We start from the raw sequence: 23,977 nt of genomic DNA on the forward strand, positions 1-23,977 counted from the left end.
GCCCTCTTTCTTGTCTTTTTTAGGATCATCGTCATCTGAATCAGGCCAGGTCATGTTGGTGTAGAGCTGTACCATTTATACAGTATTATGATGATCACGGCTTACACAGGAGAAATGTTTGGTGTTGGATTTGGTGATTAAAGAATTATGGTGCTATAGTAAGTGTGATATATTTATCCCTTGTTTGTATGTTGCTTCTGCCACTACCTGCATCTGTAAAATGTGTGGGCTTTCCAACTTCTTAGAAGCTGACAACCTTAACATGGCCCAAATTGTTAAAAGGATATTTTAATACATTATAATTGTAATAAATATATATGTATATATATATATATATATATATATATATATATATAAAAACACTGTTAATGTTGTATTTATTTTAGAAATACTTTTGCTCAAGGCTGTTGCAAGTTGATGATGTAATTTGTCCATGTGTGTATGTTTTTATTACATGCATCCAATACTTTACAGGGCTGGGCCACACATGGACAAATAACATCATTGACTTTGCGACAGGCATTGTCCCTCTTGAGAAAAGATGAACTATTTCTAAAATAAATAAAATATTTAAGGTGTTTTTAATGTAACATTTTTGTTATAGAGGGCAACTATAATGTATTAATAAGCCATATGGTCTTATTAGCCTGGGATCCTTGTAAAGCTAAACAAAGTAGGGCACTGCTGGAAAAAAAGCATTCGTAATAAAGGTTAAAAAAAAATAAGTGATGTACTACAGTATAATAGACCTATATTCTAAATCATATGAAACATTGTACATATGACAGCACCTTGTGAGTAAGAGATACTAGCATGACATAAACAAAACTGAGACTCTGGTGCCGAAGGATAATTGAAATCTAGTGCTATTTGTCTGTCTTGTCAGACAGGACCAGGCAAATCACCATTAAAACAATATTAGTGAATTACTGGAACTGCAGTCCAATTGATGGATTGGGATTTACATAAACCACTTATGGATTGAAAGGCAATTATTTTCATCTGATTGTAGCAGGTTATTTTTTTTCCTGGATCCCATGCTTCATAAGCTCTGTCTGATACACATACACATTACACTTGCATGTAGAGCACAGCTGCTATGACAATGAGTAAATAAATATTATTTATTCTTTTATTTTACATTAGACCTACTCTGGAATGATGGGAAGACTATAGGGAACCACCTTAGTCTCCTAGTCTAAAACTGGTGCAGATGCAAAACGTCACTGCTATTTTTATCGTGCAACTCAATCATACAGTGAAGTATAAATCGACCCATGTAGGCCATATTGTGAGGTCCCTTTTCGTTCAGTTCCGTTCCCGCGTCATGGGCACTACACATTCAATGCATTCTTTCATAGATAATACCCTTCTGGACTTTGGGTTAAAAGTTCTACTCATAATATCCTGCAGTATTTTGTCACAAGCCAGAAATGTATATAACCAAAAAACGAAAATCTTGTGCTGCTGTTTTTGCTTGTAAAATGTGTTATATTGATTTTGGCAACACAAAATCTTTCTCAAATGTCATAAATACATATACCTAACATCTGAAACAAGTACTGGTGCCTTAGTTTACTCATACGTTAATCTAGATCAGGGGTTTTCAACTGATTGTGAACCTGGACCATCACCTGACTAAGAATCAAGCTAGGGACCACTGTTGTGTTGGGGGGGTATAGGCTAAGCTTAGCACTTTCATAACACTTGCTAATGCTATGCAATAGATCCATACCACTGTTTCTTAACAGATGGTCCACGGACTACTAGTGGTCCATGGCATAATAGGCCTGCAGGTGGTCCATGGGAAAATGTTTTAAAATATAAATAAAATGTCTTTGTTAGATGTATTAAAATATGTTTAAATAATACAGTATTTCAAAAGTCCATCAAATGTAAGAAGATATTTTAATCAAAAATAATCTCAGAGTGCTGAGGAAAATGGACCTAATGGAGAGTGTGCTCCTGTCCTTCTACCGATGTGCCATTGAGTCAGTACTGATCTACGGCATCTCCCTGTGGTTTTGCAGCTGCACGGCGGCAGAAAGAAAGTCCCTTCAGGGGGTCATAAACACTGCCCAGAGGATCATGGCATGTCCCCTTCCATCTCTGGAGGACCTCTACAAAAGACATTGTAGCAGGAGAGCCAACAACAGTATCCTCAAGGACCCATCCCACCCAGGTCACCACCTGCTGCAGCTCATGCCCTCAGGGAGGCGCTATAGGGTCATCAAGACAAGGACTAACAGACTGAAGGACAGTTTCTACCCCAGAGCAGTCATAGCTCTGAACACTGACACTTGAACTCTGACACTCGACACTTTATGAACTAAAAGGACTTACTGTGCAATATGCGTTAAATGTTTGTATTTTGTGTTTTATATAGAGTATTATGTATTTTGTTTTAAATGCACTGAGCTGGTTTGCAATTCAATTTCGTTGTCTCGTACAATGACAATAAAGATATTCTGATTCTGATTCTGATTCTGAAGTCTGCCATGTAGAGGTCCAATTAAATCAGGGTGCAATACATTGGAAGATATACTGTATGTAATGCCTTTGGTTGTACAGTGATTTAAATGATGTCACCTAATATTTATGGCCTGCAGAGACAGATGGAGAAAGAGAAATAGAGGGAGAAAAGAAGAGACAGACATAGATTCAGACATAGTGGAAAGTATCAATTACAAGTAAAAGTATGAATTCAAAATGTACTTGAGTAACAGTATTGGTGTCAAAATGCACCACAAGTAGAAGGTACTCATTATGCAGAATGTCCAATTTTACAAGTTTTCAAGTGTATACCATGTCTAAAAATAGCAGATCTACAGGCTCACTTTGAGCCTTGCATTTTCAAAGCATATTATGAGCAATCAATCGCATTCCAGATCAATGGAACACATGTAATATAAGCTACTTTACGTTCCAATTTAGCAGTATCACAATGGGATTTTTTTTCATTTTTATTACATATTGTTTTTTATCAATATTCATGTTATATTATCATCATTAAAATCTTAGTATTTATTTATAGTGTTATGATTTGTGGGCCCACATGCAATATCCTCATGGCCCACCAGTGGGCCCTGGGCCACAAGTTGAGAACCACTGGCCTGCCTACAGTATGTGTAGTGAGAGTGATGAGCAGCAAGGTGTCAGTGGAAACACCCACGCTCTGATTTAAAGGGTGGAGAAAGAGAGAGAGAGAGAGAGAGAGATGAAGTTGCTCAAGTTGGTGATGGATTCCCCAGCCCCAATACCCGTTGCCGTGGCCATTGGCCACATAATTACATTCTCCCATTTCTGCCCAGTCAGCAAAAGCACTGAACTGCCTGCCTATATATGGGAGCCGGCAGACATCAGAAATCATGCAGGGGAATGAGCACCAGAGGTGGCCTTTAACCATCAGACAGAAGAGACGTATACATCATAATGCAGGATGAAACAGCATGGCTATTATGCACACATTACAGTATTCATATTTGTCAGCATATGGTAATATCATTTTGTGTCCCCTTTAGTTGTTGGAGTATTTGACAGGTATATATAGCCTACAGTTTGCATATATACTGTAGGGCAGTGGTTCTCAACCTCTTAAATTTTGTTTGACTTGGTTCCACAGATAAATATCGTGAAAATAGCCGATCTACATGCTCACAACACCTCGTGTCGTGGGAAGGGCCGGGGGGGGGGGGGGGGGGGGCAGTTTAGAGACCAGGATTACTCCATGCGTATTGTGAGGACCTTATAGGGGACACAGGGAGAACATGCAAACTCCACACAGAAAGGTCCTGTAAGAGCCAAGTATTTCAGTTATTATATTGTGTGCACTATATTGAAGGACATTTCCTTTGTTTTTATTTATTTATTATTCTTTACACCAAATAATGAATAAATGAACACAAATCAAACAAAATAAAAAACAAAAACTACAGAAAAACAGTAGGCTACAGCATTTTTCAAGTTGAGTGTAAGACTAGGCAGGAAAAGAGCAGACATGACTCACAATACACTTCAGATATATGACCTTATTAGTCACAGGCCCGGCCTGCATCCAGCCCTCGCTCGCACCCCGTGGAGACAGAGGCCCCGGAGACCCCCAGCCCGCCACCACGTGACCGGCCGGATGCCCTCGGACCCCCCTCCCCCCAGCTCACGACCGGCTACAAACCGGGCACCTACGACTTCTTTAAAGCATTTTTACAGACACGAAGGACATTTCTTGGAGTTTAATTGAGTTATAGTAAAGCAAATAAGAGTGCAGCCTATTGGATTAGAAGCCAGCTAATTCAGTATAGTGTCAAGCAGGTTTTAGTTAATTCAGAGCTGGAAGCCTGAGAGCAGCTACAGTTTTCTGACCCACTTTAGACCACCTTAGACCTTTAGAATCCACGTGCACCATAAACCTTTAGAAACCACCTTAGACCTTTAGAAACTACCGTAGACCCTATACAAATTTTTTGTTCAAGTAAAGAAATAGCTTACTGCTGTGAAGCTTACTGCTTCACAGGCTTTGAAACTTTTTGCCAACCCCACATAGGGTATGGGCATAATTTGGCCAATGCTTGACCAGCTTTTATAGTAGCCTATAGTTTGTTTGATCTCCACCAGGCTGAGAGTATGTTTTGCACTCCGTCCCTGTGTGTGTCTGTCCGTCCGTGTGTGTGTGTGTGTGTGTGTGTGTCTGTCTGTCTGTCTGTCCGTCCGTCTGTGTACAGCTAATCTCCGGCACCGTTAACCTGGTCGATGCCAAGTTTTGCACACACACTCCCTGGTTGCCCCAAAACATTTACTAACATATTACTCCTCCAAATTCTGTCCAAAAATCACAGTATCTCTATAGTCATGTGATCAAGACGGATCTGTCCGATATTTCATATTCCATCCTAATTGGCTAACATTGGCTTTCAAAGTTTGCAGGATTGGCCCGTTTTGAACAAAAAGCCTCAAATCATGAACGTGTGCAATTTACGTGAAATCTTTCACAGACTTTCATACTAGGCTGAGGAATATATCCCACCCTTTTCACATTGGCCTGTTATAGCGCCACCAACAGGTGCATGGATTTTTGCTAAACACATTTTTGGAACAAAATGCCTCAAAACACCCAATTGCCATCCAAGGCTTAAGAAGAAATGGCACCCTTTTCACATTGGCCTATTATAGCGCCACCAGGAGGCCACAACCTGACCTGCCCTGGTGGAGACCTGTGCCCTGAGGGGCACTTTATCTAGTTTTTTAATGCAATAATGGTCTTTTTTCTTTTAGGTATTACATTTTTTAATTGTCACTGTCGTCTGGGGACCCCCCAAAAATCCCACCAGCAGGTTGAGAAGCACTGCAGTAGGGCAGGCTATACTGTACACACAGTACCTTGAATTCGTCTTCTGCTTTTCCCCATCCAAACTATTGAGTAGTGGGTGCTATAAAATGTTTTATTTTCCCCAAAGGCCAAATGAGTGTTTCACCTAAAGCCTTGCCGATCCTTAACAAATGAATGAGAATCCAATTTCCGAATAGACTATTTATGATGAAAAAAGATGACTGACTAATATTTCAGTTTGTGTAATTTCATTTTAGTTATATATGCAGTCATGAATATTACATTACCCAGCTTTCATCCTAGCTCTGGGAAAGAGATAGAGTGGAACCTGAGAGGTGGAGTTTCATAATATAACTGACCTAGTTTATCAAATGACTATAGGCCTACAGTAGCCTATATGTGATGAATATAGTGAATGAATGACCAGACCACAAGGATCATACATCAAATGCTGATAGGAAAATGTAGTATACCCCAATGGGCTAGTTACTCTCATATGATTCACATATTAGGCTATATTATCTTTCTTAGTTTCTTCAAGCCTTTAAAGTGATGGGCTTCACTGTATAATGATGGGTGAATGGTGTACATAAAGCTATGCTGATTACACACACACAACAACACACACACACACGCACGCATGCAGATATTGCATAAGAAAAGGGAGACACCTGCCGATCTGGCCTGTTTTGTGAAAACAGCATTAAGTGTGGCGCGTTCATTCAACTGACTTATTTTCACAGTTATCTTACAAGTTACCACACTTGTTATGTGAATTAGCCATATCTTCAAGTTGTCACCTTTCAACTCGGCCCCTTGTTTACACATCAAGTGAAACAGGTTACTTTGTTTACTTTGACTATTTGTTGTAGCCTATTGTCATGCAGTATTGTTACATAATTCTGGGTAGTAGCTAGTGGTTTACATTAAACAGGTATGGTAGACAATTAGCTCTGGTATATAGCCCTAATGCTTAATTATGCAAGGCAAAATTAAGCATTAGGGCTATGGAACAGAACTAGTAAACTATAGACAATCAAAATAACAGTTTCAGATTTCAGATTGGCCTAAATGGTTTGACAAGAAATATGTAATACAATAAATGGTATTATGATTGCTTAAAAAAAAATCCCGTTCACATTTCATCCAATGGTTCTGAATTCTGATACGAAAGTTGAAATTGGATTGAACACCTCGGTGTTACCGTGTTATGACCATAGACATATAAATTATGACTTTGTGCGTTTCGTACATTTTGGGCCTCAAGCGTATCCATAGATAGAACACGTGACAATCAGCTGACCACTTTTTGAGGAAGCAGATAATCATAACAAAATCCGATCCGCATTCTGAAAGTTGTATTCCCCAACTGTTTATGAGTGTTAGTCATGGAATCGACTCTCGAACAACATCTCGATGACACGTAAGTCATTACCTTATAGGCCTATAAGTACGTAACTATAATGTATTTAACGTATTTACATATTAACAATATTTTTTTTCTTTTTGCATTCGGGCAGCATGAAGAATCCAGCAATTATGGGTGTTCTCTGCACAGATCAACAAGGACACAACTTGGGCTGTAAGATGGCACAGCATTATATTCTTGTTGTAAAGGCAGTAGCTAGTATTTGTACATTTGTCTGGCATATATCCTTTAGTACTTGGTTAAATTATATATCAGCAACTTCTATAGTCACACTGTAACATTAAATCTAGCCTAATATGGAAAGTTGGAAACCAGTATGGGCTGGCAGGACTACATCAAATGGTAGCCGCAATTTGCAACTCTAGATTTTTTTTACAATGGGTTGAATATAGAGTTGCAACAACCTCCATCCACTTCCTATTCATCTTTTTTGGTTTGTGATCTGCTTGTCTTAAATGACATTAAACTCACCAACATTGCAGCTGCAGTCCAAGCTTGAATTATCCTCTTTCAATCTGCCGAGCTTGTCCCCCGTAGACATGTTATGAGCTACTTTCTGTCTAAAATAGTCCAAGAGTCACATTCCGAGCTGCCATTTTGTATTTTTTCAACGTGCCGTAAAACAAGACGTGAGGGGGAGCGCTTGTTTAATAGAATCTTACCTGTGCAGGTAAGACACCCAAAGAAGAGGCTGATGCAGTGCGACGCCCCATCACGCACAGCCTTCTATTAAACAAGCGCTCCCCCTCACGTCTTGTTTTACGGCACGTTGAAAAAATACAAAATGGCAGCTCGGAATCTAGAGTTGCAAATTGCGGCTAGACCTAGCCCTGGTCCAGTGCTTACAGCGAGTCTCTTGGGGGTTAGTAATAGTGAGAGGTGATTTGCTATGTATCATTTTTCCAGTGCTGTATAGTAATGGTTCTACTTGTATTCTCTGTGCTCTGCAACTTCCAGACCGTGGTACTTTGTCAGATGAGCATGGAGGCATAATGTCAGTAATGGCCAAACAAGCAGCGGCTCTCACCAGAGACCCCACAGATGCTCCTACTGTTTGCCTAGAATCCGACTTGTCCGGGTAAGGAATTATCAGTGATGGACTAATTATTGCACAGCAGCAGCCATGTTGAAAATAAATTGGTTCTCTTCTTTGCGTCCTTCACTCACAGGTCTTATCAATTAAATGATACAAATTAAGGCACTGTTCCATTTAGCGTGCCGCAGCACAGTGGTTGGATTGGATACTTTCCTTGTCTTCTCTTCTCCCTTGTCGTGTGCTTCAAAGAATCTGCCTTGTTCTGGACAGGGCCCAAATTAGCCAATTGATCACACCTGATCACCCCTAGATCTTCATATATGGAGCTGGCCTATTCTGACATCTCAATGATGTTCTGACATCTGCATAGACTCCATATTTGGAGCACTTGCGTGCTCTGCTTGCGCAAGTATTAACTGGGTGGGGAATTAATTTCCAACTTGCATTTCCCAGTAGGCCATTGCCCAACGGGCACCGCTCTAGTAAATTATAACTCAGACTAGTGTACCAAAGGATCCACTTCGTTCCATTTGTACACTCACGCCCCTTTTCCACCGGGGTTGAACATGTTGGCTTGTGTTTTCCTGCCAAGACCCGCCTGATATTGAACCAGTTCAGACAGTGTTTCCACTGAAAATGAATTGGTTCAGAATCCTAAAAGTTGGTTCGGAACTGGAACCAAAAAATAGCCGCCGGTTCCGTGGAAGCACCACGGTCCCAAGAATCTAGAAGAACAGAAATGGTTCTAGAACCAAAGTTATTTTGGTGGAAAGGGGACCTCAGAGTTACACACCCGTAACGGTCCATTTGGAACTCCCTCAAAGAACCATGAGGGTTCCTGGACCCATATTTGAGATCCACTGGTGTAGCAGAATCTTTCCAGTGAGCCAACATACACAATATCAGCATTCTGTTTGACCAGAATGGAACAGAGCCTTCATAGTATTATTTGTAAGGAAGGAGCCCAATTTCATTCCAATATGGCTGCTGTGCCTATATATTGGGTATACAGTATATAATATAGTATGTTGCTGTGACAATCCACCATGAACAATGTCCACAGGAGCCCTAGGGCTGTATTTTGCGTGTCTTAAGTACCAGGTCTTATTACCCAACTTGAGTATTGATTTAAGCACAAACTCTACTAACAGAGACTGTTAACTGTGAGTGGACGACCCAATTAAGCATTACACTTGTTTACAACAGGGTCCACATTGTTCAATTCATCAAAACATTTAGAGACATACAAATAGACACTTCTATGTAGATTAGAAGAACAGAACAGGAATTCATCATGTAGGAAGCAAAAAGGGAAAGGATACATATACAGTGAGGGGAAAAGGGGGGGGGGGGTGGGATTCAGATTTTACAGAGGCCAGTTTCGAATTGCAGCCATCCGTAGGTGCCCTTTGAGAGCGGTTTTGAAGGAGTCAAGGGATTCACATGTCTTAATGACTGTTGGACCTAAAGACCTGGAGGCGTGATCAATGCCATTTGGCTATTCTGAGTGGCCAAAGAGCATTGATCACGCCTCCAGGTCTTTAGTTTACTCAAGTTAGGTAATAAGACCTGGTACTTAAGACACGCAAAATACAGCCCCTAGTGTGAAAGCATTCTCTTAATTTTTCTTACCTTGTCTTAACTTGATACTTTTAGTTTAGCCAAGCTGGGTCCCATGATATTGTTTGTTGTTTATGCTGTTTTTATTTAAGAAAAATTGCCATGCTTTTAACCCTATAGCACTGTAAAGTGCTTTATAAATACATTTTATTATTATTAGGGTACAACCATAATAACTTGACTCCAAGCCCTGGAGAAGAGACAATAGGGCGGCAGTGGCACCAGATAATTTCACAAGATAACTGCTGTATTGAGAAGTACTGTAGCTATCTGTATACATAATAAAGAGCCGAACCTGGGGTGAGGTCTTGTTGTTGGACCTGTGTCCATTCACCAAAACTTCCTGAAATCTATCCATCAGGAAGTCTAAAAGCCCCAACTGATCAGCTAGTTTAACCACTTGAGTCTATACAAGACCGTAAGCAATGGAGTCTCTACTGGAGCGTAAACAGACCGGAAGTGAGGTACACAATGACGCTGGTAGCGGGGGAGTGGCCTCCACCCAGTAATCGGCCAGGAATTCCCTTTATTCACCTTTTCCCTGGGCTGTGTGTGCTCCAGTTCCTGTCGATTTGATCCAATGAAACTGGTCAGATGACCAATGAAATCAACAGGAACTGTAGCACACACAGCCCAGGAAAAAGGTGAATATATGATAATAATAGAAATGGCCGATCTAGAAACTCACAACACATCAATGCGATACATTGTGAGCTTGTAGATGAACTATTTTTGCAATCCTTTTGGGGGGGGGTTGACGTGTGTGTGTATATATGTGTGTATGACTGTATGTGTGTATATATATATATATATATATATATATATATAAAATGTATTAGTAAAGAATGATGCACACTCAGGTGGTGGAGTGTCATTTACCTCACGAATTGGATTACAATTTGTATGAGAAAAAGTTAGATTGATAGGAAAACATTTAAAATGTCATCCAAGTTCCAATTGAGTAGATGTGTCATACTGTCATCAGTGTGGCAATGCTGCCCCCATGTGGATATGGCAAAGCATGACTTCACACTAAATTTGACCACTGCACAGTAGTCCAGATAATAATTACATGTCATTTAAATTTCACTCAGACATTATACAAATTGGATAATTACTTATTATATGTTTCATTTCATAATCACTAGCTGATATATTATTACATGTGGTATTGCCTTTACAGCATTAAGAAAGAAAATAAACTTTACTGGTGCAGCATTTCTCATAAACACAGTTGGGAAAACTAGGAGAAATGTTTGGCTGATTCACGCTGGGATGTTTGACATTATTTACACTCACTTTACTATTTTTGCTGTTTTTCACAGAAATGTCCTTGTGAGGACTCATGGAACGATCACAGTGGCTGTTCACAAGATTGCATGAAGGCAATTTGGCAACACTGTCATGAGGGTGTTCATGTACAGTACAGTAATTTATATATAAATATGTATCTCACACACACACACACACACACACACACACACACACACACACACACACGGACTGATCCTTGATATGGATGGTGATTGTCTAGGTCAAACTTTTCCTTGTAATCTCATAATAAAATGCAGCATAAAAGACTCAGTGATATTAGTCATCAATGCAGATATGCTTTTCATAAAATGTTTTTATCATGTTTTTTTAAATGATTTATTTGAATTTATCTTACACTGCAGTAATCATGCCACCCTTAATAAAATTGTACTTGTGTTTGCTGTCCTTATCCGTGCAGTATTCATTATTTTCTCCTTTGCTCAACATGGCTGGTTAAACTGTAATTTGTTTTGGCAGGACATTTACTTGGTAGCTTCTATGTTAATGAACATGTTAATTAAGCTTTATTGTAATCTGCCATTAGGCATTTTAGTAACAGTTGTTACTTTTATAGCCTTGCTGTCTTTATTGCCTTTTATGCCATGTGTTTGAACATGTTTATTACATTTTTATCAGTTTATCAGTATAACGGCAGTTAGATAATAGAGCAGTTTTATTTGAATGAATCGGCTCGCCCCTTTACCAACTCGCCCCAGGCGTACAGCAGCCGGCGGAATTGCGGCTTGGTTTCCTAAAGTTTGTCAAAGATAATCAACTTCAAGATATAAAAAACGGTCAAAATGACCTCTCAATCATGCTAGTGTTAACCGGTGAAAGCTATAACCTTATTCCTAACCTTAACCTCAGTAAAACTAAAAAACAATCGAGGGGCGAGATGGTTTAGGGTCGACGGTACCATGGTCGCGTATCAGGCTGATGCTTCTTATTTCGGTTTTAATTAGGCCTACACGTTACGTTAATCAACCGAAATGTACTGTCTGTACAACCTTAGTTTGCCGATGGTCTACAGTCTACACAGTCTAGGCTAAGTGTGTGTGCACGTGCACGCGCGTGTTGAGGCTATAGGCCGTATACTGACTAGATTGTGGGTCCGTCTATCTGTTATGTTATGTACATCACAGATGACATGGTGATCGGTGATGGAACACTTGCGTCGTCCAATGGGCGCAGCTTTGCAGTGGCGACCTGTGCCCACAGCAATCCCAGACCAAGCGTTAATTGCACTGTCTTTGACTGGACTCCTCCGCAACAACAGTCTAAACGTCCACTGATCTACGTCACGTCAGAGGGCGATTCTCTTGATGTTTTGACAGCAGTTTTTTTCAAGAGTTTTTTTTTTAGCTAGTTGTCACGTGGTTTATCCCCGACGTACAAGGCTTTGGTTTGCGCGACCATTCTCTCACAGGCAGCAATGTTGTGACTGAGACGCAAGTCAGAGGAACAACCCACTCCAAACGGCAATAAGTTAAGTTATGGCAGGAGCATCCTCCAGGACAAGGGTCCCGCAACAACTTTCTTTTACCAACAAACCACAGGCATTCGTATAGCAGACACGCACAGCTTTCTAGTAGGACTCACACATGACAGGCGCACGGTATCCTAAATATATATATATGCCTATATCTGTAGGCTAATTGAGATTTATTGAATTACGTGGAGAAGTGATCGAGCCAAGGACTGGATGTGATCATTGTGATGACAGGTATGTGTAGCCTATTTATTCGCTTTATGCAATACACGCGTCTTAATTAGATTTAAATGATGAGGGTGTATGGCATTAACGTCGATTTTCGATTAATAGTTGTAGACATGGAATTAAAAATGTGATGTAGTCGTTTGTCCAAAACAACTTTTAACACAAAAGTGTTTGTGTCTGTCCATTAAATGTCAATGGGCAGTGGGCCATTTGTTGATATATATATATATATATATATATATATATATATATATATATATATATATATATATATATATATATATTTATTTAATTATGCAAATTTATTTTTGAACCAGCAATGTGGGAACACAACAGGCTCGCGAACCGAAGATAACAACTGGCTCACAACACGGTAAGACCTTCGTGTTTTCAGTTCACACTGCTGTGGATGCATGCTTGATCCATTCGCTTAATTTGCAGGGATAATAGACTATAAGCCAAGCTTTCAACCAAACACAAAGTTCTTTACAACAACATCTCACAATTCCTTATTGTTTTTCTTTGTTAAGGAGCTTCATCAATAGTATGGGCTCTAAAAGAGATGGGCTCTAAAATTCATAAACACCAAATATCTGCAACTGGATCACCTCCTAGACAGACCATTAAATGGTCTCGGTCTAGGAGGTGATCCAGTTGCAGATATTTGGTGTTTCAGGGCGACCTTATTAGAGGTCAAGTCACTTTGAGCCAGGCACCATAACACCATGGAGAAAGCAACTCGTTCCAAGGGATTCACAAGGGATTGAGCTTGGTCATTTAGTAATTAAATATTTGTATTACTACACAGGAACTACACATTTTACAGCAATAGGCAGGCATTGGACTAGCCATACAGTATGCCTAGTCCAGTAGTATCAGTATGGCCCATACTGATTATTTTAGATTATTATTATTATTGGATGATGATTGAGTACTACCAACTACCAAGACATCTAGAGACACATATCTGGACTTCACTGATAGATAGTAAATAACACTGATAGACTACGTACAAGATGTACAAAATACAAGATATGCTAAAGTTAAATGGGTAAATGCAGAGGACAAATCACATGAGCAAATGTACAGTGACTAAAACCTAAACTTCGCAATCAATCCAACTATAATTGAGCAATATATTTACACAAAACTAAGTAATTTCCCTGAAAAATAACCAGTCCTGGACATCAGTATAGATAGCCTACTCAAGTAAATAATTGCAGTGCCTTCCAATTGAGTTTTTCACCTGAAGAACTTGAATGGCATCTTTCCTTTTTTGTCTGACCTACTTTGTGCATGGTTTGGGAATTTTCTAAGTCCTCATTGGTCAGTTACGGTAGTCACACAATGAATGGTGTTACTGAATTTGAATTATATTCTTTTGGCATCCAAAGACTTTGATTTGTGGGAGATTAGCCTACCTGGATTAAGGTTGAGTGAAAAAAGATCACACCCGTGTGAAGTGAGGGGCGCTCTTATCATCGTACAATCATCTCATTCTGGCCAATCACAATTTGACAATTTGTTAACCATGGCTTTGAGTGTTCAATTAAACTGTTCGACCAGTCCATCTGTCTCATTGTGGTACACACTGAACAAAATTGATTTTATGCCCAGCAGCTCATATAGTTCCTGAAGGGACATAAATGAGGTTCCTTAATCAGTCAGTATCTCTTTCATCTCTGTAGGTTAGTTAAAACTAGCCTGGCACAAACAACCTTCATCTGCCTATGCAATGCATATTGCCCCCCACGCAGTGCTCAGATGTTGCTGGCACTGCTTCCAGATATCAGGTTAGAAACAGGTGGTCCGTGGACCACTGGTGGTCCATGAAGGTATTGCATGTGGTCCTGACCATGCATTATATTAATGTAGCTAACTGAAGATTTTGTATTTTCTTCCATTGCACTAAACCTCTGTGCTCTAGCTGGTCCGTGGAAATGCGTCAATGTTGTCAGTTACTGGGAAGTCTGGTTAAGAAAATAATCTCAAGAAGAGTAGGTGTACCAGCTTGCCTGATTGAGTCATTGTTAGGAAATGTGTCCAATCTGCCCATATAATCATGTCATCATGTGTACCTGCACTCTATCATAGTAATAGATCAGTCGTTCTCAAAGAAGAAAAACAAATCACGCCCATGTGAAATGAGGGGCGCTCTTATCATCATACATTCTGGCCAATCACAATTTGCGTCCTCACTTTTCTGTCTTCACTTTTATCTAAAATTTTTGTGTTTACAAACCCGGAAAGCTGGGCATAGGCCCTCAAAGATCTTTTGGCTTCTGAAGTTAAGCATATTAACATATTAACAGAAACAAAGGAACATTAACCTTTAGGCAACAAACATATATACTTCTTAACATGCATTAAACTTCGACACAAAAGAGCCAAGAGATTGACTTATTTTCAAGTCAACTCTGGCTACCACATTGCCCATAGCCTCACTGTAATATGGGCCTGATTGTGACTGGCTTTATAAAGAAACAGGTGAGCCACATTCCCTACAGTACATTTCACCCACTAGCCTGCTGCACCGGATGCCATCATGCCACCTGTTTGGCTCTCCCCACGTAGTTGACCCCGCCCAAACTTACAAAGAGGACACTGCATAGTACTACAGACAGGTTGAACATCTGCATCAGCCTGAACTTGCTGTGTCCCTTCCTGTAGAGTGGCTCAGTTTCATCAGTCCAGTTCAGCTTACTGTTCATGTGTACTAGGAACTTGTATGTGGCCACCACCTCCACATCCTCCACCAGAGGATGCAGAGTTATGAGCACGGGTCATCACCATGGCAGCTCGTGATGGACATTTTCATCAATATTACATTTTTGCCACAGACAAATTAATGAAGGGCATGCCAGGGCGTGCTGCGACATACCGTACTAGCGTCATGTCCAGGGGGTGTACTTGTACATCAAGCTGCCTCACGCTACAGAAACAGGAGATAGGCTACTGCCCTATGGGCCTTATGGCTCGGCAAGGCTACTTATGCCAGGGCGTGGGTGTGCGCATGCGCGTGCGTGTGGAGTCACTGAATCACATTGTCCATGTCTTTTATGTTGCAGGTGTTTGGTTAACTTTGAGGCAAACTGTAGATTCAAGACCTAATCATTGAGTCAGAGGATGACACTAGGATTTTGAAACGTCTCTTCTTATCAGCTCCAGAACCTTCAACCATGCTACCAAAAGAACACAACAGGTAAATCTCGCCTCAGACTTTGCAGTCAATATTGTCACCATTTGTCAAAATGTGCCATAATGAATGAGAAATAGGTCATCTGCGTGATATGTGTGGTGCAGGGTGGGAGAGCCAACTCACAACACCAAATGAAAGAGGGGTGTGTGTTTGGATGTGCTTGAATCAACTGTCAATCTGTCAACAAAGACAAGCTTTTGAATAGATGCACCCAGGGCTACAGCCAACCAGTGGCCAGGGCATGAATCGAGTCAATCAACAGGAGCAGGGAACAATTCCCCACGGGCAGAGGCTGGATCTGTCAATCTGCAACTCATCCATCGCTTTTAAGAAGTGCCAAAAAGTCCCTAAGCACCAGTCTCTATACATTTTTTTATTTAATTTTCATTTTCATTTTTTTGTTCCAATTTTTGTTGTTGTTTTTTTTTGGTCCAATGTTATACCCGTCTGAAAAAGACGATAAAGACGTCGTTGGCGCTGTGGGAGTTGCTAAAAAAGCAGTCAATTAAGTCGTTGGCAGACATTGAGTTAACTGCCTGCATTAAATCTGCCATACACACACCAACATTCACCACCTCACCCAACTCTCCACCAGCACACAAATTCTGCTCTATAGGAACACGAAAAAACGTAATATAATACAAGATACAAATATTACAAAAATATACCAACTAATAATAACAATTAAATATTACAAAATAATATAAATACAAAACGATTCAGAAATAAAAGGCCATAAGTATTTTGTATTGTTCCATATGCCTCATATTGAGGCATAATTTTCACTTCAGAGTAGCTGACAGTGTTCTGAGAAAAGTTAGTCGAGGTTACATTGAATTGCTGTCTTACTTATTAACTACTTATATAATTAATTTCTCTTTTGTTTATTATGATGGCTGCAAATCCCAAGAATATAGCTATAAAGTGTGTAATAATTAAACCATATAAAGCCCCTGGTCCATCCACCCACCCCCAGGTCCCCGGTGCCCAGCTGGCTACTATTTTATCCAGCTAGAGTGACATTCTCGTGTGTACAATGTACAGTATATACAACTCCTATAAGCTTACTGGCCCACTTAATAATTTGGTGGTATAGACATTTTTTGTTCACATGTATAGGTTACCAATCCATGACACAAGGGAAAAGACCAGATTGATTCCGCAAAAGGGTAATTATGTCACGATTTGTAAAAACTGGCAGACCCAAAAGCAGAACACAACAAAGTCAAAGTCCAAGGGTGTTTATTGAAAAAACACAGGAGGAAAAAAGGAGCTTGCAGACCTTCTATATTATTCGGTGTGGTCGAGCAGGCTGAGGCTGGTGGCAGGCAGGCAAGGCAAAGAGGCTGGTCAGAATATCACTGAGAAAAAAGGAGAAGAGCAAGGATCAAAAATCACAAGAAGCAAAAAATCAAGGTTCCAAAAATACTAACACTAAGGATTCACAAGGAAAAATACTAGAGAGGTTGACTAGAAGCGTTACCACGCACTGAGGATGTGAAACGATCTGGCATCGGCACGGGGAGAAGACCAAACATTTATAGACTGGAGGATGATTAACTGATGCCAGGCAGGTGAGGGAGATTAGGGAACTGGAACCAGGTGTGCCAAGCTGGGAGCTGGAGCCAAGCCTATACCACAAAACACACGCCCACTCACAAAGACACACATAGACAGACACTGACAGAGACTGTGACACGATGGTTTTGTCAATGTGAGACAGATTTCTAAGACTGAACAAGCGCTAATGTCCTTTTCTACACACTGCCTCACAGTGACAGTTCTGCGTTAGTTTGGAGTCCATGACTGATCCAAGATACTTATATCTATATCTACAAATTCCACAGCCTGATTTTTAATGATCATAGTCTTACAAGTTTAAGTTGGGTCATGCTTTTCAAAATCTATAATCATATCCTTTGTTTTGGATGTATTTAGCTGCTCCAGAAAGGATTTGTCACACCAGGTGACAAACTCCGTCCGGACTCATTATTGACTGTGTCATCTGCAAATTTAACTATGTTTTCATTATTTTTACGTTGGCGCATATTTGTGTACAGAATGTAAAGTAACTAAGGGTGAGAGAACACAGCCTTGAGGTGAGCCTGTAGAACAGTAGAAGAGCATATAGTAGATGTAGATCTGATGAAGTGCCATTTAAGTTGTTACTCAGGCCTTGTGACTATAATGTAGGGTTGGATGGTGTTAAAGGCTGAAGAAAAGTCATAGAATAACTGTTTTATACCCCTCTACATGTTTAAACAGCATGTTGAATAAGATGAGTGACAGTGTAGCATCCTCAATTCCTCTATTTGCCCTAGGCTAATTGCATAGTAGTCGAGTTGGTGTTCGGTTTCTCTTCCCGCTCTGTTGCCACGAGCTTCTCAAAAGGAAACCAGTACAATCATGCTTAGTTCAGATCAAGACAGACTGATCCTAAAACCCTGTGTCGAGGTGAGGTTTCCCCACCCATGAGTATGCCATAATGTAAATAACTGAATAATATGGTCATTTACTGTATTTTAACATACATTTTACTGGTCCACATGAAGGTGAAGGTCGGGTTTAGGTCGGGCATGTAGGCTACAGACAATATTAAAGGTTAAGGTTAGCGGTTAGAGAATGAATGGAAGGTCGTCGGAGGCATAGCAAGTCAACGTGTGGTGGTGGTGGATGGTCGGGGTGAACAGAGACATTTTCTGAAAAGACGCTAAATGTGCCTAATGCCTACTGCTTTCATATATTGTAATTTAGTCTTTCGTAGCCAATAGCCATACGATCAGAGATCTCCACCTACGTCTGGGGATATCTAAATTCAATATGGGCTAGAACAGAGCCGAGAACAGCCATTAACAAACGCCCAATGCTTTTAGAACCAGTCATGTGAAGTGATGAAATTAGATACAAAAGAAAAGCATTTGGTGATGTATTGCAATATGACAGTAGACCCTGTACAACAGTGTCTGCTAGCAGTGCAACCAGAGAACCTAGTCAACATTTTTCATACTCCACCATACAGACAAATAAAATACTGATTTATTAATTTATATAAATCCTGGATTGGAGATTTAAGTATATGCAAATAGATGCACATAATCATATCATTTGAGACTTCATTTTACTGTGTGGGTTTCAATAGGCTACCCTGTATTCTCTGCTAAAATCTTTAAAACAAATGTTCTCAAGATCAGAAGATTTTATAGTTTGAGAGGTACATCAAATACCAGTGAATAATGTAGTGGTTTTCCAGTCATTCTTTGAGAGTTGTTAATTATAGTTGTGCCATATGACACTACCACTGTAGTCACTGTTCTTTGCTTAATTTATAGAAAAGTATTTCAGTCGAGTGTCTGTATCGCCTTGTGGAGTTCACCTGGTTGCCTTTTTTGAGTGGTGCAACCACTCCCTTACAGAGCTATGTGTGGGTGGCTGGGTGGTCTGAGCACGAAAACAGCATGGTTGTTTTTCACCACCTGTGCGCAACCTAATACACACACAAACACACACGCACATATTAACTGTATATATGATGATTTCAGGTGTGCCAGTACAGTACAGTACAGTAACAGTACAGTAGTAGAGGGTACAGTAGAGGGACCTCCACACGGTAACTCTGTCATTTCTCAACCGTTTCGGACATGGGGCGGTTTGCCGGAATCGGCCCGGCCCCCTGGGTGCGTTCCTGGGGGTCTGGATGTTCCGGGACACCCCCCCGGGGACTCCCCGGAGACCCCCACATGGTAACTCCCTCATTTCTCTACCGTTTCGGACGTGGGGCGGCTCGCCGGAACCGGGCCGGCACCCTGGCCGTGGTCCTGTGGGTCTGGAACTTCCGGGGACCCCCCAGGGACCCCCACACGGAGTTGCACCACTCACTTCACACGGGTGTGATTTTAATGATTATTTGAAGGCATCCTAAGGACAGTGTCAGGAGACAGGAAAGGGGTATGACACAAGATGATCCCAAAGCCAGACAGCCCAGACCCCCAAGACAGGATTCAGCAAGTATGTGGAATGTCCATGCTCACTGGGCCATTAGGGCCACTGGAGTTCAACAACTTGAAACCCTGATGACAGTCTACCCAGTATATCTTGTGACATTAAAAGTAAAATATAATCTTTTGCAGTTCATACATTTCTTTGTAGTTTACTTTTCGAATATGCATTCAAAGTACATTATCAGTCACCAGAACCAGGGATGTGTGTTTTCAATTACCTCAGGTAATGGTTGACTTTTTATTTTTTTATTATAAAATATTATTATTATTATGCCAGAACAGGAAGAGAAAGGCTGAATTTTCCATTAGATTGGAATCCCCCATTGATCCTGTCATTGTAGGCAAGATACTTTTTCCTGCTATTCTAGTTACTATTCTTGGTACAGTATCAATTTAAATTGCGAAGGTACTTGCAGGAAGATATTTCTTCCTGCAATTCCGCTTTGGCAGCTGATAGAATTTACTAAAAATATTTTCTTAATAATTATGTTCCATATGTGACACAGATGGAGGCATGTGTTGTTTCTTGGAGAGCAAACCAGGGTCATTATCCCAACTCAGCCTTTAAGAGAGATTGTAACATGAAAGAAAAGAGAGAGAGGGAGACAGAGTGAGAAAGTCTAGGTGGATGTTTGCAATAATATGGTGCTAATACCGCACTACAAGGCACTGATCTTAAATCCCCCATCGACCAAACATTCAGACCCACCGCATATTCACAAGCATGCCATGCACTCTCAAACACACTCTGGGGACAACTTGTGAACAGCACATGGAAGGAAATGCTTTGCCTGCCCTGCAGTACACTGGCCCGATTCATTCCCGACTTAATCCTCTCTGTGCTCGCTGTCTAAAGCCTGATTTACTTCTTCGTACGATGGTGTCCCATGCTGAAAACAGCTGATCTACAAGCTCACAACTCATCACGATATGTTGTGAGCTTATAGATTGGATATTTGGGGCGCAGGCTATACCGCCAAACGACAAAATATAATGCTTATGGATGTCTTCAACAATAATTGATTTTCAAAGTGAAAACCACTACACACTGGTGGATATCAACGTAGGTGCTGTGGTAAACTTGCTCCTTACCAGAAATCTGGCAATCGAGCTGGGTCTTTGGTTTGTGATTGACATGTTTTTAGTTTCTGTGAGGAGATTGCTTTTTAAGGTATGTGGCATTGTGGCATGTTAAGATGCCTCTTAAAAGGACTGTGGTCGTTTTGTACAACCAGGATGATGGTATGAGAACATCTCCGTGCATTTTCACAGAAGTCTTAAGGGGGACAGACTACCCCAGGGGAAAAACTGATGCAAGTGAAATTAATTTACAGGGGCACACTTTGCCTCTTTGTGGGGTGCCAAGTCACACTACTCCAGAGCTGGATTACAACATAAGCATAACCCATGTCAATCTCATAAATCACTCCACAACAAGCCTTATGACCTTAGACATGACCCCGCATACACGTATGGCGTACGCTATGCACAGAATGCTCGCTCGCACGCACGCACACACGCACGCCGCACACACACACACACACACACACACACACACACACTCACACGCGCACGCACACACACACACACACACACAAACACACACACACTGACACTCACACACACAAACACACACACACACACACACACACACACACACACACACACACACACACACACACACACACACACACACACACAGAAGAGTAACATCACAATGAGACATCCTCAAATAACTTATTTAACCAGTAACAGGTGACAACAACAGTGTGGTGTCACATTATGTACTTCACGGCCTGCAGGGACTACGAATAGAAATGATCAGCAATACATTCATTGTACACTGTACCTGTCAAATAAACACATAAAATGTTTTAAAATCTGCAAGAAATCTGCAAGATCGTACTGTATCTTGTGGAAGTGATGAAACAAAAGTTGCTGACACAAGTAGAGTTAACTGACTCATGTGATTAAATATTTACATGTGCTGCGACAGTGATTTACAGTGAGGACACTTGATGCAAACACTCTCAGATATCTAGTTCAGTGCAGTAACTGTAATACTGAGAAAAAGAGGTGGTAGAAGATAGATGTAACTGGTTTTGGCTACTATGTAACTATCCTATTTCACATTCCATTGACTGCTGTAAAATATTGCAGCATATAGCTAGCTATCTACTGTTATATACCATCTAAGACAATATGAAGATTTATTTTTCATTCAGTAGAACAAAAAATCCTATTCTTTGAACATGCATGTCCAATTGTTTCACATTAACATATGTATGTAAGTGTGAAACAACAGATTTATTTGCTGAAAATAAATGATAATTTAATTATTTCAACTTGCAAGAGGAGCCATAGATGAATGGGTAGAGACTCACCCTGGGCAAGACCTACGCTTAAAAGACTATCAGCGGAAGTGCAGGATTTTAGCGGAAGTATCGCCGAAGGAAATGACGTTGATGCTTTACAAATCAGTTTACATTCTCCGCGAATGAAACAAGTGTTGTGATTGGTCGGGAAAATATCGTATCCGGGGGAAATACATCTGACGGATATTCCGGAGGATACAAGCCTTAGGTTGTGACCAGGCTTTTCTTTTCGCAGATAAGTAAGCCTGGGACCGAGGCTAGTAGAGACTAGAGAGAGGTTGTCTAGTAATCAGAAGGTCTCTGGTCAGAGTAATACATTGCATTCATAGTAATTGTTTATTTATTTGCTGAAGAGTCAATAAGGATGATGGGAACTTTGTATAAGGGGAGACATTATTGAGTTTTCTCATACCTATATACCAATCTGCATTTAAAAGAGAATCGATGGGGGTGCCTGGTGCCTCAGCCAAGTTAGCAGACAGACCATATATGCTCAAAGTCAGCACAAGGACCCGAGTTTGAATCTGACCCTCTTATCTGGCATGTCTCTCCTCTCTCACTGCCGGCGGTTTCTTTTGTCTCTACACAAGAATAAAAGGAATAAAAAAACGGTAATCAATTGTTGCCCGTTTCAAATACCTGTAGACCTGTCACCTACGACATTCTGAGATATTGATATTCTTTTTTTTCTGTCAGGTTATGAGGATGAATGTTTTAAAAACATATGCCTCTCAAAGACATCTCAGTCTGAGGAAGTAGTTTGGTAGTAGTAACAGACAAGCTACTTAGTTACATGTATAATAAAGAGGCTACCTGTAATTGAGACGTGGCTGAAAGTGAGAGCCCAACAGGTGAATTACTTGTCGGGGCAGCAATGGCTCAAGAGGTGGAGCAGCTAGCTACCTGGAAGTCGTAAGGGTTCACGGTTTGATCCCTGGCAGGCTGGTTAAGGCTCATACATACTCCAGTTTTTGGTGATTATCACTGCGGTGTAGTTTTTAAAGGGTTGGAAAACTACACCATTACGTCAGTCGCGGTGATGATCAGCTATCACCGCGACACAGACCCATCTCTCTGTTTTCACTATCAGACAAGTCTTTTCACTCTGGAGTTATCACCCCGTTCACTGATTGGTCTAGAAGTTGTGTAAACCACAGGGAGGCGGGGTCAATCCTTAAGGACATCACCGCGAGTATGATGGCCTCAACTCTTATCACCGTTTTAGGTGATAAGCTATCACCTAAAACGGTGATAACCTATCACCAAAAACTGGAGTATGTATGAGCCTTTAGTATCAAAGTGTCTATGAGCAAGACCTATTAAGACTTGAGGCTGATTCTACAAATGTCTTCTAAATCCTTATATCTATATATAGCTATATCAGTGGTTCTCAAACCTTTTCATGTCAAGGACCCACAAAATTGTATGTATTTGGCCTAACCATCTGTGTGTGAATGGATGAATGTACTGCATATCGTGAACTTGAAGTGCTTTGGATAAAGGTGCTATAAATGCACCATTTACCTTGCTTACAGTGTACAGCCCATTCAAGTTCTGTAACAATGTTATATTTAAGACAAATGAATCAATAAACACATACATAATATTTGAAAATGTATTGTGATCAATGACTGTAAGAAGAAAAAGAAAGGTAAAGTGTTCCTTCTATGGGACATAGAAGGGAGATCGTGAATCGAATGTTTTTTTGTTATTTTCTCAGTGAAGTCAAGGCGGCCAAGATGGGCCTGTTCAGGAGAGCTGCCCTTACCAATAAGAAGGAGGAGATGGAGAAAGACCTTGTAGACCCTCCAGATGGGGGCTGGGGCTGGATGGTCGTCATACACTGCTTTATGGTATGCCTTTATTAACCGCTTCACACAGCAAAAATAATCTTTAACCAGTCTTGGTCGTGGTGAATCTTAGATCAGAGTAATAGCCCTTGAGTTGTAACTGTGTGTGTAGATGT

At 40.6% G+C, this 23,977-nt stretch overlaps 2 protein-coding genes across 4 annotated transcripts in view; both read left to right on the plus strand.

Moving 5' to 3' along the window:
- Window positions 1-6,620: 6,620 nt before the first annotated feature.
- On the plus strand, window positions 6,621-11,127 carry lamtor5 (late endosomal/lysosomal adaptor, MAPK and MTOR activator 5). The gene is made up of 4 exons (XM_080763382.1): window positions 6,621-6,746; window positions 6,844-6,905; window positions 7,710-7,830; window positions 10,734-11,127. The coding sequence occupies exons 1-4, from the start codon at window positions 6,712-6,714 to the stop codon at window positions 10,789-10,791; spliced, it is 276 nt and encodes a 91-aa protein (XP_080619508.1). The 5' UTR covers window positions 6,621-6,711; the 3' UTR covers window positions 10,792-11,127.
- A 952-nt stretch (window positions 11,128-12,079) lies between these two features.
- slc16a4 (solute carrier family 16 member 4) overlaps window positions 12,080-23,977 on the plus strand; it is a 32,094-nt gene continuing 20,196 nt past the window's right edge. For 2 of the 3 annotated variants that reach the window (XM_080763241.1, XM_080763242.1), the window contains exons 1-4: window positions 12,080-12,445; window positions 12,757-12,812; window positions 15,508-15,641; window positions 23,732-23,864. In XM_080763241.1, the coding sequence (XP_080619367.1) occupies window positions 15,619-15,641; window positions 23,732-23,864 (156 nt within the window). In that variant the 5' untranslated portion in view covers window positions 12,080-12,445; window positions 12,757-12,812; window positions 15,508-15,618. The remainder of the gene's footprint in view (window positions 12,446-12,756; window positions 12,813-15,507; window positions 15,642-23,731; window positions 23,865-23,977) is intronic. The other variant, XM_080763243.1, reaches the window with a different exon arrangement.

Source organism: Protomyctophum bolini (assembly GCF_963924005.1).
Source record: "Protomyctophum bolini genome assembly, chromosome: 5".
NCBI lineage: Eukaryota > Metazoa > Chordata > Actinopteri > Myctophiformes > Myctophidae > Protomyctophum > Protomyctophum bolini.

What these genes read in the sequence shown, in the direction of transcription:
- lamtor5 (XM_080763382.1), top strand. Translation starts at nt 6,712, where the DNA reads ATGGAATCGACTCTCGAACAACATCTCGATGACAC. An exon ending in GAACAACATCTCGATGACAC is followed by an intron (nt 6,747 to 6,843) that starts GTAAGTCATTAC and finishes GCATTCGGGCAG; the next exon opens with CATGAAGAATCCAGCAATTA. An exon ending in CTAGAATCCGACTTGTCCGG is followed by an intron (nt 7,831 to 10,733) that starts GTAAGGAATTAT and finishes TGTTTTTCACAG; the next exon opens with AAATGTCCTTGTGAGGACTC.